The sequence below is a fragment of the Sinohyriopsis cumingii genome, chromosome 7 (assembly GCF_028554795.1).
Source record: "Sinohyriopsis cumingii isolate HCF-2022 chromosome 7, ASM2855479v2, whole genome shotgun sequence".
NCBI classification, from domain to species: domain Eukaryota; kingdom Metazoa; phylum Mollusca; class Bivalvia; order Unionida; family Unionidae; genus Sinohyriopsis; species Sinohyriopsis cumingii.
In genome coordinates this window covers 131,800,950-131,817,582 of record NC_142967.1, presented here as the reverse complement: position 1 = coordinate 131,817,582, position 16,633 = coordinate 131,800,950, and the positions used below count along the sequence as shown (strand labels likewise).

Sequence of the window (16,633 nt, the reverse complement as noted above, 5' to 3'; positions counted from 1 at the left end):
AAATAACAATATTTCAACATAACAGATTGGACTCATTTTTATTCAGGACCAATCAGACACCATAAGATGTCTTCTGGTAAAAAACTCATATCGATATTACCTTCCATATAGGAGTAGCAACCAGAAGGTTTTCAAGATGAATGCCATGGTGACTATATTTGATGTCGGATCAGCACCATTTTAATTCAAGATCAACCAGATATCATAATTAGTCTTCTCATGAAAACCCCATGAACCCCATGATGCTATGACTTTCCATTTAAGAGGAGTAGCATTAACAAGATTGTCAAGATAGCTCACACAATGGCCATAATAGGTATCAGATCAGCAACATTTTCCTTTAGGACCAACAAGACATCATAAGACGTCTTGCAGTAAAAACTCTATGTTAACATAACCATCCATTCAAGAGTAGCATTAACAAGATTTTCAAGATGGCTGCTGTGGATGACAACCTGGATGTCTCAGCAGCACTTTTTTCATTGAGGACCAACTAGACCTTCAGACAAATGTGTGGCTAAAGTTTTATATCATAAATCCAAGTTGTTTAGGAGAAGCAGCGATAACAAACTTGAGCCAATGGACATTTTTGTTGTTGTTGTGGGGTTTAACGCCATATTTCAGCACACGATAGGCTATACATGGCGGCCAGTATTAATGGTGGAGGAAGAACCCGGGAAAACCCCGGAAAGAACCACTGACCCTCAAGAAGCTACTGGCAAGCTTTCTCACATACCCACATTGGCTGAATCTTAGACTCGAACCGCCACAGACAGAGGTGAGATGGCAGTGATCCGTAACGAAGAGCGCTTTACACCACTCGGGGCCCTGAGCCAATGGACATAAGACGACAGACAACTGTCCATTTCATAAGCTCTTCTGACCTATTACCAAAAGAGCTAAAAGCTGGTGCATTCCACACAAAGACAGATTTTTAAAAATGGGCAAAAGGCAGGTAGAAGAATTTCATAAGAAGTGTTGAAAATAGATGTAAATCATGTGCTCTGCACACAATAGTAGACAAAACAGAAAGCTATTTTGGTTTTCTTTCTGAATACCTGATTCTTTCACTAGACTTGACAGCTCCAGATTTTTTATACTCCAATTCTTGTTTCTTTGTCTGAATGAGTTTCTTCAATGTACAGGCATCCTACAAAAAAAGATGATGTTTCAAAGTGAAGGTGAATATATCAATACAATTTTTGCATAATATTCTTAGCTATTTCTGTGGACTTATGTAAAAGGCAGACAATTTTAAATATTAATCACACATACATGCACTGATGACTTAAACTTCAGGACGATTACATATGAAATCTTTTATTTAACTTTTGAACAAAATTATTTTACATGGTAAAGGGTCCAAGCAATCCACTTCAAAGTCTATAGGATGGTGTCCATCTCGTTGTAACTACTCTCAGCTGAAAACCTATCCCTAAGAAAGAGTAATCAGATCGGAGGTCATCCTAGGGGCAACTGTTGCAAAAAGTAACCTCTTGGTACAAGACATAACCAAGCAAGAAAGTGATGTGCACATTGCCTTGCAGTCATATTATCTGAGAATGAACTTAAAAGTGCCTTCAGATAGCCTCAATGCTTGTTTGATAATGTGAACAATCCAGTAGTTAGAAAAAGGTTCACTCAATATGCTTTTCATGATTTTCATGCCTAACCCATCAGTAATCAATACCTATCAAATAAGGATCTTAAACTGCTATCCTACTCAAAGCAAACCCCATTTAAGCATCACTGAAGTGTGACAATTAGGCAATTCTTCTCCAAAATGCTTAAAGAAAGACCCAAAACAAATGGTCATTTTAACAGTAAGTAGTCACAAACTTTAAATATACATGAGGGTCAAATGTGCCTGATATCGCTCATCTGGGATATCATAACTGAAATTGAAGGGAAAGAAATAGAACTCTCCATGCCCTTGAGAATAGGTCCTGATTTATAACTTAGGAACAGACCACCCGTTAAAGTATGTAGGCTTACTTGGTATTACAACTTATTATGTGTAATCAGCATAGATTCCTAGGTCTACCCCCACCCCCCCAAGCCAGTCATAACCTGGAATACATTGAGATCCTCACTCATGGAAGCTGCCGAGTCAATGTTGGACACATTCATAACCATGGGTTTGATACTCATCATCTGATCAGCTTTGGATCAAGTACTGAATTTCTCACGACTGTTTCAATTTCTTTGCTTACAGTAATTAGATTTGACAATGATTCAGGATGAAAGAATATCTGGGTTTTTCTTCATCCTTTTATCTAAAAAAGCTAAAAATACAAGATACACGTTAAATTAATTTGTGAGTTAAGACACTAAATATATGAAATAACTTAAAACAATGTACATGTGATATCATATAAAAACAAATGTTTCATGTACTTTAATACTAGCAAATTCACAACTCTATTTAATCAAACATCAAAATCAAAAAAATATTGAAGAATATTTCAAATATGGTCAAGTTTTTAGCAATAATGTTCTGCAAAAAAATCTATATGCTTTAGTGGTTTGCATCAGAAATGATTTTTGTTCACAGGCTCTATTGTATTATTAATAAAGTTCTAAACAGTATTTGTTATAAGCGTGCATAGAGGTGCATATCCATGTTTTGGTTGCAGTTAATTTGCATAAATGGTACTTGTGATCTCTAGCATGAAATACAGGTGTGCCCCTGATCACTACTCTGTTAGTACCTTCATCTAGACTATAATAATTCAATGGTATTTTACAAACTCACCTAAAACAATTATAATTATTGAATCATTATCAAAAGTTAATATTAACTGTTTTTATATTGTACATTTGACTCCAGTATAAACTAAAAAATCATTCATTATAATCCCTAATGTACATTATTTTGTTACTTTCTATAATAATAATACTCATAATAATAATAATAATAATAATAAAAATAACAATAATAATCTTTACTTAATAAAGACAACACATGTGGTCATGAAAGACCTATTTGCCATGTGGTCCACAAATTTTATTACAGGTTTTCAGTATGTTAAATAAAAAAGTTATTTACACACACTTATTTATGCTGCACATGCTCACACATTTAAAATACATTAATACATGTCACTATAGCAGTCATATATATATATATATATATATATATATATATATATATATATATATATATATATATATATATGTGTGTGTGTGTGTGTGAAGATATAATATATACAGGTATACACATTTCAGCATGACAGAAGTCATATATATATATACATAGAATAAAACAAGCACAAATTATCTCAATGATATAATTTTGTATTGGGAGACTCCAAATATATCATTGCAGCTTATCAAGAAAAAGTTTCTTGTAAAACTTGAATGAAGCATGGGAATTTGAATTAAATGTCCTCAGGGATAAGAAATTCCAAAAGGTAAGTGCTGATACAGTAAAAGAGCATTTGAACAGTTGTTTCTTGACCTCGTTAATGGTTATTTAATGAAGAAAATATTCAAAATTTAATGGTCTTAGTTGAATTAGGTTGGAGATATAATCTAGAGAAAGATTTTTTAATGGCTGGCTTATTTGTCATGACTTCATTAAAAATACATCCTTGTATAGATGCCGGTTTAGACATGAAAACAAACATTTGAGGGAGCAGTGATAAGAACTTTCAGAATTATTCACACTTCTCTTTTCTGGAGTTTGTCAATTGTGAATAGATTATAATTGGATGTGTTTTCCCCATACAGTACAACCAAAGTCTATCAGTGGTAGTATATATATATATATATATATATATATATATATATATATATATATATATATATATATATATATTAAAATGACTGGAAATGTAGAAATTTGGACAGAAATTTGAAGACATTTATTCTTTTGATGACCATTGCATTTAGTTGATCAATATATGAATTACAGCTAATGATAAATACCAAAATGCTTTCAATTTTTAAGACTAGAGAAGTAAATCCATATTAGTGCATTGGTGCCGCCTTGTTTTGACTGTCATACATTTCATTTTAGATGCATTAATATGTATTGTGTTTTGCTGACACCAAACTGATTTTAACCTGTTCCAATGAAATGTATGCATCTTATGTTCTTCAAAACTTTTGCTTTTATTTGAAAAAAATTTAAAGGGAAGAATTCTGCAGGATCTCAAACTTGTGATTCTAAATAGTCTTTATTACTGGTAACTTTCCTCACATTGCATATACATGTACATGGTTTAAATATAAAATTACTAGAACTGAATATCTTGACAATCCACAAGTGTTATAAGCATTAGCATAACTCATCCAAGATCATGATGACATAAGCTTACATGTTACAAGCTTGGCCAATCAGATACAAGATCACCTCATCAATGTGGTAATGTTGCTCACAACAGAACCCAAAGATCTGGATAATATAAACTTACATAACAAGTCTGCTCAAAATCTGTTCAAAAATATGACCTTTACATTGTTCACAAGCTCAGCCAATCTGATCCAAGACAACTCATTAGTATGCACAGCTAATGCTCATAATCAAGCTCATTTGAGACCTTGATGTTACAAGATTACACACAATGTCTCATCAAATTCTAATTAGAAATATGGACCCTGGTGTTCACAAACTCAGCCAATCATATGCAATATCACCTCATTAATATGCATGGATGCTGCTCATAAATTAAACTTGTCTCATACATTGATATAAACTTACAAGTCTGTTTGAAATCTGATAAAATAAAACACAAATAAGTGTTGATGGTTGGAAGGACAATGGATGAGTGATGCAGGGTCATAATATAAGATCCCTTGGCCTTTGACCTGGTAAGCTAATACCACCTTCACAAATTATAAAGAGCAATGCATGATACTTTTTCCAAATTGACTTCACAAAGGTCGACAGCAACACCTGCCATGTGCCATGAGGCTTGTTTGCTTACATTAAAGATGGCTAACCTCAGATGTTGAACCAAATGCTACTTACTGCAAAGACTGCTTTGCAACAACAGGGGTTGAATAAAATGTTACTTACTGCAAAGAATGGTTTGCAACAACAGGGAACAATAACTTCCATCGTACAAAACCTGACTGAAGATAATGTATTGAATAATGTGCAAGAAGACCATGATAAAATAATATCCAGTAACAATTGGTAATTTTAGTAATCAAGCTGAATAAACAATACTCTTTTCCCAAACTAGGCTAATAAACAAGCTCAGAGAAATCATTTTACACCACTACATTAGAGGAAGCAGCTACAAGCACTACTACCACTACTTTTATTACTACTACTTATACCACTACTACAATAGGCAAATTCAGTGATTCTTTTTCCCCTGCCTACTATGATGAGGTCATCAAAAATGTACAATGATGAAATCTGGCTGCAACTCTTGTGACCAAGTTCTAGAATTACAATACACATAAAAGTAACCACTTTTCATGTCTCTATCTCAAAGGACATTCAAGTGCAGAAAATGGGAGAAACTGATCAGTGATCTTGACTGTGAAGATAAACCCTTTACTGGGATACTGGTGATGCCTTCAAAAAAGGAAACACAAGTGTAAAAGTGTACCATCATTTATCTCTGACCTCAAACAGCTGTAAGATACAACGCAGAAACAAAACCATGAAATAGATGCCCAAGACCTTCACCCTGACAATGAAGACAAAACCCAAATGTGGAATGCAACACATCTTCTAGTGACAATATACAAATCTATGATCTTTACCTATGACACTGATCCCTAATATGGTACATGACAAATATAAAGTTTCATCCCTAATTTCAAATGCTTCGAATATTACAGAATGGAAAAGAAAGTATGACAAAAACCCTGAAAATACTGACCTATGACTCTGAAATATAACATGGAACAAATCAAAACAATCAGTGCTGACGTTGCCAATGCTGCTGATGATGGTATAAAAAAAGTGACACTTGTGTCTCATCGAGATTTTAGCAGTCAAATATAAACTACACCACTCCCTCGACAATTCGTGCCCTGATAACTCGCAAACCTGTTTATAACACATGGTCAGACATGGATCCCATTTTTTAAACCAGAAAATATCCCAAAAATTGATTCCTAGTTCTTGAACTTTAAGAAAATCGCGATCAAAACTGGTAACTGAAACATTGATATATCGCTCATTTTATGATCAAAAATAGTAGATAAGACCTGGAAATTTTAATCAACATTATGAAATTATTATCTTTTAATAAGAAGTCATATACACCACTCCCTCGATGACTCGCGCCCTGATAACTCGCGAACCCGCTTATAACGCAGTGTCAGGCATGGATCCCATTTTTTAAACCCGAAAATACCCCCAAAAATTATCCCTATTTGTTGAACTTGAAGAAAATCACGATCAAAATTGGTAACAGAAACTTTGATGTATCACTCGTTTTATCGTTGAAAACGGTAGACAGGACCTGGAAATTTTAATCACACTATGAAATATCAAATTTAAAAATAACTCATACAATTTTTTACATTTGCTTTCCAAACGACATTCCTAGTACACGGCAATTAACGATATGTATGGAAATTTCGATCAATCAAAATGTCACTTACGCTGAGTGGAGGCAGTACTTTAATAAATACAAATTAAATAAAAAATTTCATCAATTGAAATTTGTGTTCTAGTTCCATCTTTTAGTTTTTTTTAAGTGTAATCGTCATAAGTGCAATGTGTCCTCTTGTAATTAAACATAAAATGCGTCAATCTAAAATAACAGCTATGTCCGCGAGCATTTCTCTGAGAACCTAATTAAGTTCCGACCATGTTTTGATAACTGACTTGCGGAAGTATTTGTTGTATTGCTACACTGAATTAAAAGTTGGCCTCCTTTATATTATCATGTTAATTATGTCTTTTGAATAAAAAAAGGAGGTGGAATAAAAGAAAAGTTAAAAGGCACAAAATTCAGACTAACTTAAAATCTAGCAGCCTCGGTCGTATGTCGGGTCAACTCACTTCATTTGATCAATCGAACACTGTAATAAACGTTATTGTGTATGTAACAGAAACTACCTTAAATTAACCGACTCTTTCATAACTGTGATCAAAGATAACAAGGCAGCAAAGCGAAAAGAATACTTCGTAAAATAAAGAGCTTGATTTCGCAGATACGGACCATTGTGGGCAAGCGAGTTTCTGAGAATTCTTGAACTGGTGTTTAGAGATATCCTCAGGGATGTTAAGAAATTCCATTATTACTTCCAGTGAAATCATGACATTAATATTGTACTAATTGAACAATAAAAAATTGAGTTTCGATGTAAACGTATCACGAAATAAATGCTGTGTGCTTTTGAAAAAAAAAAAGGAATCTTGTTTGGTGGTGTATCAACAGTTAGTCTAGTTCCTAAATTGTGGACTACCGATTTGGCAAGATACTAATAAATACCACTACGGGAACCAGACTCATCAAGAAAACAAAAAGCAGTGATGTAATACACAGATATACAGATTTTTTGCGTACACGTGATGGTTCAAAACAGTTGGAACGATCTTTCATATGAATATTTTGAGGAAAAAATGTTATTTAAACAGAATAACGAACAACTTCATTAGAAAAAGCGCATTATTAAAAATTATTATTGACGTGATTGTAAAATGAGGATTCAGTCAATAAACAGCCCAGTTCCTTAATGCCACACCCCACCCACCCACCCCCCGGTTTTCTCAATGTCAAAGTGATTTTTTCAATTTCTGGAAGTCCCTCAGTAACTCGTGTCTCGCTTATAGTGCCGTCTATGTTTGTGGACCCCATTGTGTGCGAGTTATCAAGGAAGAGGTGTAACTGGTTACATTTTTTCCCAAAATGACATTCTTAGTACATTATAATTAAAGAAATTCAAGGAAATTTTGATCAATGATAATGTCACTTATGTCTAGTTGTAGGCAGTAAAAAAAAAATTATTAAGTGAAATTTGTATTTTAATTCTATCTTTTCATACCTCTAAAGTGTAATCATCATAAATGCAATGTGTATTTAAATGTAAAATGTGGTAATCTACTGTAACAGCTATGCCCAAAAGTATCTCTGAGAACCTAGTTAAGTGCCGACCATGTTTTGATAACTGATTTGCGGAAGTATTTGTATTGTTGCACTGAATTAAAAGGTTGGCCTCCATTGTATTATCATGTTAATTATGTCTTTTGACTCAAATAAAGGAGGTGGAATAAAAGAAAAAGGTAAAAGGCATGCAAATCCTACATACTTAAAATCTAGCGGCCCCGGTCGTATGTTGGGTGAACTCACTTCAGTTGATCAACACTATTATAAATGTTATTGTGTATGTAACATAAACTACCTTAAATTAACAGACTCATTCATAACTGATCAAAGATAGCAAGGTAACCAAGCGAAACAAATACTTAGTAAAATAAAGAGCATGGTTTCACAGATACAGACCATTGTGGGCAAGTGAGTTTAGAGACTTCCTGAACTGGCACTTAGAGATATCCTCAAGGATGATAAAAAGTTTCACTATTACTTCCAATGAAATCACGACATCAATATTGTACTAAAGGAACAATATAAAAATTCCAAACGTAGACGATTGTCACATGAAATAAATGTCTCTAGTTTGTTTTTTTGTTTTTTTTAAAAGGACTCTTGTTTGGTGGTGTATCAACAGTAGTCTAGTACCCTGCTACATTGACTCCTAATTTGGCAGTATACTATTAAATACCACTCCGGGAACCAGACTGATCAACAAAACAAAAAGCATTGACATAATACACATATGTTTTCGCATACATGTGATGGTTGTTGAAACCAGTTTAAACAATCTTACACATGTTGGACATTTTGAAAATAAATGTTATTTATACAGAAGAACAAACAACTTCATTAGGAAAAGCGCATTATTAACAATTATTTTCAACGTGATTATAGAACGAGGATTCAGACATTAAACAGCCCAGTTTCCTAACAACAACAACCCCCAGGTTTCCTCTATTAGACAGCAGATTTGTTCAATTTTTGGAGGTCCCTCAGTAACTCGCACCCTCGCTTACAGTGCTGTCTATCTTAGTGGACCCTGCTGTGTGTGAGTTATTGAGTGAGAGGTGTATATGAACAATCATTAAGATTCTCTTCCTATGATTTATCAATATGCATTACCTGCATATAAACATGTTCACTACATAGGATTGTATGAAAGTAGTGGTTCTTATATTTAGAATCAGATCAGAAATACATTGGTAATAAACTCCAATCAGTTGCATGTTCACCTCGATAACATACACGGATCTTGCTCAAAGGTAAGCTTGTTGGAAATTGTGGCAATATAAGCATATATTCCAAGTCAAATCAACACAAAAATATGGCCTCTAGAGTGAGGATAAGCTATCCAATCAGATGCAGCATCACCTTAATATGCAAGGTCTCAATCATTTTTTAACCTGCCTGAGATCCTGATGATGCAAGCCCACATCCAAAGTCTGACCAAAATCAGATCAGAAATATGGCCTCAAAAATGGCAATAAGCTCAGCCAATCATGTGCAAGAAAAATATGCTTCATTTTCATTCAGTATTGACCTGGTCTGGGATAATGATGATATAAAAGCATATTTTGATCAAAACTGGATCACAAATATCACTTTCCAAAGTAGTAACAAGTTCAGCTTGTTATATTCAATATCATCTAAATCATAAACATAGATCTGCTCATTAACAAACTTGTCTGAGATCTTGATGATACTAGAAGCTTGACCAAAATCAGTTATGAAAAATGGCCCCAAGAATGGTAATGAATTCATCCAATCTGATGCAAAATGACTTCATTAATATGCATAAATTTCACTCAGTATTACCTTTTTCTAAGATCTTTGTTTTTCAAGTTTTATCAATATTGGACCTGAGTGGTGGCAAGCAATATTTGGTGGACAGAGGATGGTCAAACAAGAAATGAAAAAATGCAAAGCCATATCATAAGTACACTTGGCCAAATGAGCCAAACCACATTTCTTGATTCCCAATACCACACCTCTTATCAATCTTAAGGTCAAAGCTTTCCAAAACATATGGATCCATAACTGACTGAGAAAATGTTTTTAAAAAAAAATATACAAACCTTATATATGAAGGACTTGGGCTCATTGAAAGTCTTGGCATTTTTAACCATTAAAAATAAGTCTCTCTCCATGTCACCCAGGGTGGTGTAAGCATTATCTTGGATCTTCTGGGCAATCGTCTTCAAATCAATGGGCTCCTTGATCACTGCATGATACTGGCGATACAACTGGAACAGGGTTACCATATAAAGGTTTATTTCTCCTTTGCTCTAATTTTATAAACCTTGCATTGGTGTAGAAGCTAGGTTTCTACTGCTGCTGAGTTTACATAAATAAAATGCAGGCTGACAAGAAGTTGTCATTAACATGAGCATTATCTCCTGCCTTCTTCCATTAAAGGATCGAGGACTGGAAACTGGTTCAAGGTTGTAGCACTGAGTCAATCATTGGAAATTAACTCAGTAAAATATGGTCAAAATCATTCATAAAACTGCTAAGATCTTGCTATATATCAAGCTTCATGACTAATATCATTGAAAAACAAAATTATAATACTAGTTCTCACAAACAACAAAAATATTCGAAGTCAATCAAGGACCAGAACTTTGAAAAACATATTTCAGGTGTGCTAATCATCAAAACTCATGAGATCTTGAGAAGAAAAAAACTATCCAGAAAATCTGGTTGATGTAAACAACATTAATACTATTGTGTTCAAAATACACTGGGATGCATGGCAATTCTAAGGTAGTCAAGGGCCATAACTCTGTAAAATATAGTCAAAATCATCATCAAACTCTCACAAGAACTTGTAGAGAATTTGACTGGCAGATGAAGTTGAAATCAAACAAAAACAAGACCAGGTGGTCCTGATATCGCTCACTGGTTTACATAAACTAACAGTTGACCACTGCATTATGCAGACTTGTGTAGTATTGTAAGAACAGAATCTATGTCAACTATTTGCCAACCTTTCTCTTATGTTTATTTGTTTTATTATTGACAAATACACACTCTTTCCAAACATAAATACATAATTAATATGCCTAGTCTCTTACTTATATTAAAATCAGAAATAATCTTTACAAATTGAGTTTACTGGCAAAGATTCAAGTTATGGTGAAAGGGTCATACACAATGATATTTAAACAGCATTGGGGAGGGTAGGTAGCCATTTGTTTCTTTACAGGCTAATCAAATCTGCAAGTGTTTCGGTAGAAATGCATATTGTATTCTCTATTCTTTTAAAAGTAGTAATATAAAATAACCAAGAAATGACACTGAATACATTAAATGTCACAAAATAATACATGACACATGTGACATTTTATACATGACAAATGTTTCAGGCACTTTAAAATGGCAATATTAGCAACTGTCCACCACTATTTCATCAAATATAAACTTACTTTCAAATATTTATGAATTTAAAATGTGGCAATGCTTTTAGAAATAATTCTCTGCAAAAATTATAACCTTAGACATTGGTTTTATAAGCATGTTCTTCTTAGGGTAATATGATTGGAATATTTTTTTAACTTGCAAACAAACATCTAGAAGTGTACAATAAATTCCAATTAGTAATTACAACACCACCCACTGTTTATGCTTACCTGCATTTCTAACAATAATGCATATACTCAAATGTTTTTCCAGTTACTATCTCTTCTTAGTTGGTATGCATCAAAGACACAAAAAAATATTTAGGTCTGGTTGGGATAAGGACACTTTTTTGGTCGAAATGGCACTTATGTGCTCTAACACCATCACTTACTATCTTTTTTCTTTCTTTTTCAGTGTGCATCAGAGACACATGACAACATTTCAGGTTTGGTCGGACAAAGCCCACTTGAAAGTGTTTAGCCTTGTGGTTTTGGCTAGTTCTTGCTGGGCCATGAGAGTAAAGTGTCATCCCAAAGGACATAACACACCAACCAACCCGGTTTTATCTGGGACTTGACCTCAATACTGCTGCTCAAGAGTCCAGCATACTATTACTTTACCAATTTTTATAAATAATTCAACTGAAATGTATGCATCCTATGTCTTAATATTCTGACTCTCCAAATCTGTGATTCTCAACAATTAATCAGATGGGTTACTTCCCATGCTTTCCTTATAGAACAAAGTTATTTTTTAACAAACTTGTTACATAGTGTACTGTATTACTAACTGCACTAAATTTCATTAACAATTACCAATCTTGGTCAAAACAAAACTTGCTGAATACCTTGATGACAAAAACTTATTTACTCAATCTGATAGAAATCTGATCATAGGCATTCACTAAGTACTGAAAGGCTTAGCCAAACTGATGCAAGACCATGCTCATAATTGCACCCATCTAAGATCTTGAAGATTGAAGTCTATTTTACTCATAACTGGATCAGAATTAGTACCAACATGTTAAGCAAAACCGATGCAAAATCATGTCATTAGTAAGTGTGGATCTTGTTATTTACTGTTGTTATTGTTGTTGTGGCTTTAACACCAATTTTCAATATTTGATAAACTATACATGGTGGCCAGTATAATTGGCAGAGGAAGAACCCAGGAAAACCACAGCAAGAACCACAACCCACAGGAAGTCACTGGCAAACTTTCTCACATACCCAAATGGGCTGAGCCTGAGACTCAGATCCATATGGACAAGGTGAGATGGCTGTTATCAATAAAGGTGAGATTCAGACCACTGGACTACCTTGTGCACCTCTTGTTCTTTATCAAATTCATACAAGATCTTGATGATATAATCCTATGTTCCAAATTTTATCAAAATCTGATCAGAAATATGGCCAACAGAGTTGAAACAATTTCAGCCAATTTGATTCAAAATCACCTCATATGAATAGATCTTGCTCATTATCAAACTTGCTCAAGATTATTATGATATAAGCATACACATAAATTATTAAAATCAGATTAGAAATACTATCTCCTGCATGGTAACAAACACAGCCAATCAGATATAAAATCACCACATTAATATGCCTAGATCTTGCTCATGTACAAACTTGTTTGAGATGCTGATGATATAAACCTATATTCCAAGCCTGATCAAACTCATTTCAAAATCATTGCCTACCGTGAATATGCAAATGTTGACAAATGACTGATTACAAACAATGGACACAGGGCCACAACATAAACTCACTTGCTCAATATAATGACCAGGTAAGCAAAAAGAATGTAACCAGTGAGATGCCAATGTTGTCCAAAGGTCACAACTCAGTAAAATATTGCCAAAAATCGAAACTTTTTAGAAGTCATCTGAGATCTTGTAACAACCTACAGTCAAGCTGGTTCAAATCAAATAGAACAATTGAATGTTAGGTGTTTACATCCCAGTGGAATGGCTATTCCAAGTCTATCGCAAGCCATAATTCAATTGGAACCAAAATCTTGTCATCTAAAAACTCAACCAAGATCTTGAGCAAAAGCTTCGCACAAAATATCTGACTTGATATTGAACAAAAGCTATGAATGCTAAGAGAGTTCACAAGCCACTAGGATGACTTAACAGGGACTATAACTCTGTTAAGAAAGAGTAAAAATCTACTCATCACCAGATTCATCTGAAAATTCGTTAAAGTGAAGCTTTACAATCAATTTGGTTGGAATGAAACAAAAATCATGAAAGCAAGCCAGTGGGATACCTATTCCAAATCATTCAAATGCCATAAACAGGAAGGTAGGTATGTCTGTCTCTAGTACCTCAGCACAAAAGTGGTTAAATGGTACCAAGTAAAGGTAAAATTTTAAATATGTAAAAATGAAGAATTGCACAAAAAAGGTAAAGAAGATAAACCCTTCCAAATAAATATGAAAAAGAAGCACAACTAGAATAAATATAGAAGGAAAAATACTAAAATTCTGTAAAAGGTATATAAAACATAAAGGTAAGACATGTAAAATCATTCAGATGTGGTCAAGATATGGTACATAAACTGCATCCCTTCAAAAAGTCCAATATTTTCTTGGGTAGAATATAATCAAGAATGAAAATGGCAAATTCCATGGAAGCTGGCTGGTATGTGTAGGAGGTTCTTAGGTCTCAACTAGACTTGGGTCAAAAATTTAATTTTTACCTTTATCAGATACTGAAATGTACCTTTACCTGGTACTCCTCAAAATTTTTCCCACTCAACAGAAAATGTACATAACTGCAAACGCAGACCCAAGTTTATATTACCTGTTCAAATGACATCTTATAATGGGTATGCTGTATCCAGACTTTAAATACCTTAACCAGTAATTCTCTCAATGTTTATATCAGAGCAATAGAATGAACATAGAACAAAGAGCATACTTTCACAAATGTTTTATAGCACAAGGTTTTACCTGTTGTCTATGCAAGAGACACAGTCCACCTGAGTGTCCACATTGTGTTCAGAATCGTAAAAAGTTCATTTTAACACTGTTCATGTTCAACCTAATATGTCTGCATATTGAAGGTATATACAATATTTATAAAAACAATTTCACTTAAATCAGTTGATTCTGTTCTTAGATTTTCACACCTAACATTAAATAATGTGATAACTGCAATTCAAACAATTTAGTATGCTTCCACAAACTCATGGCAGCCATTTGCCACAATAATTTAAAAGAAATGTAGCCTAGTGTATGTCCACTTCCCCAAAAACTTTAGAGTGTAAAGTCCTCCCTTAACTGGTGATAAAAACATGTATAGTTTTCTCTAGCCATTTACAGACATGCTTATTTTGACCATACCATCCACCTAACACAATTGGCATGGACTCTTTTAATGGCACCTTTGCACAAAATGGTTATGGGGTGCCAATTAGAATCTAAGTTCTAAAAGTGTAAAGACAAATAACTGAAGAGAAAGAAAAAGATAAAATGCAAAGATGCTAAACTCTGTACATGTGGATGCTAGAATGTGCATGAAGCAGATAAACAGAAATGCAGACTGAGAGGCCTTCTCTGTCTGCCTTTCATGTCCACTGAAGAAAAATACAGAAAACAGTATCATTTTTGCCAAGAAGTAACAGTACAGATCACATGATTTTTTTTTTCTCCACTCATCACAGTGGTTCATTTAATCACTAAGCTCACTCTGCAGTGAAAGGCAAATGCAAAGCAAATAACCAAGGTGAATCAGCAAACAGGTGTTCTGCACCTCCACCACAGAGGGGGCTGGTAGTCATCATGGATATCTGAATAGCCATCACATGAAAACTACCCATGGAAAAACCAGTATCAGAATGATTTACAATCTGATATAAAATGATATTGATTACATACATGGACAATAGAAAAGGTAGCCTTGTATCTTCAACTTACGTGAGTTAGAACAGTTTTGTCTGCTTCTATGCTCAGGTTCTATCTGCAGTTATTACTTGCATCAAAATTTATGTTCATTCCTAATTCAGTTTCAGGAACAATAGCCTAACAACTCTGAATCATAATCAGTGGAAAATGATATCAATGACACTTTTATGTGTGTACTTTTTGGAAATAAATCTGATTTAACTTGTGCACTCACTTGACAAGCGGCACATCCTTTTGGATTCTCTTCAGAATTCAAACTGAAATCCAAATCATCTGTTTAGACCTTAAGTAATAATGGTTTGTAACGCCAACAGCCCATGCTCACACAGCTGTGTAATACAATCCATGGAGTTTGCTAGATTCTGATGCAATTGGGCCTACTTTATATGTACTGGGACCCCACTCCAGTGTATGTTATAAATTAAGGCAGTAGTCACTGTCAACAGTTAAAAATACTGACAAGACGTAGGATCAAATATGGAAGCTAACTTCAGATCCCAACCTGGACAAGGTGCCATTTATATTACAGTCATCTTACTTGCAGAATCATATTTACTAGCTCAAATTATAGACCAGCAATCGGCAGTGGAAGTTTGATGACTGTCCATAATTAAACTGAACTAATCTCTCTCTCCTCTCCTCTCTCTCACACATTTTGTTTCTCAACAAAGAATGAGAAACACCTCCCACCATCAATAATAGCTTGCTTGGTTGCATTTTTTTTCTAAAGAGAGACATCAGTATCAAAAATCAAAATCAATCTCACCCTTTTTGGTGTTAAGTCAATACTGACTTAGTTTACTTATTTAGAGGAAAGATGTGTAACTAAGCTACTGTCCTGTGGGTCATTTGACCTATACCCAACATTAAAACTTGAATTTGTTCATGTTTCTTGTACAAAGAAATATGCAAAGTGCCTTGTCCATGTACACACCACAGCAGCAAACTGTCAATGCTTTAAATAACCATGATGGTACAATTGGCCCATAACATAAGGGAGTGATGCCTTAGAAAAAACATCCAACTCTGCCAACAAACCAAACCAAACATGCATCAAATCATGTGTACTTTAAAATTCTGCAAACGAGACAGGAACCATTCAATGGGTTTGATATTCCAGGAATTCAAAACAGTTTCTTTTATTTAAATGCTGAGAGTAAAAACATTCTCTGACAGTTTTCAGCAACAATAAAACTTTCAAATTAATTCCTGTAGTGGTCATAATGGAAAAAAGATCATTCACTAGATACCAACTAAACATCAAGTCTCTAGTGAAAATCCTAGGTCAATAGCAATAAAAATTATTTTCA

At 34.1% G+C, this 16,633-nt stretch overlaps 1 protein-coding gene across 10 annotated transcripts in view; it reads right to left on the bottom strand.

Moving 5' to 3' along the window:
- LOC149796142 (protein polybromo-1-like) overlaps nt 1-16,633 on the bottom strand; it is a 228,871-nt gene that overhangs the window by 177,333 nt on the left and 34,905 nt on the right. For 9 of the 10 annotated variants that reach the window (XM_089966069.1, XM_089966068.1, XM_089966062.1 and 6 more), the window contains exons 7-8: nt 10,088-10,255; nt 1,059-1,150 (exon numbers count right to left, since the gene is read on the bottom strand). In XM_089966069.1, coding sequence (XP_089822195.1) covers nt 1,059-1,150; nt 10,088-10,255 — 260 coding nt within the window. The remainder of the gene's footprint in view (nt 1-1,058; nt 1,151-10,087; nt 10,256-16,633) is intronic. The other variant, XM_089966067.1, reaches the window with a different exon arrangement.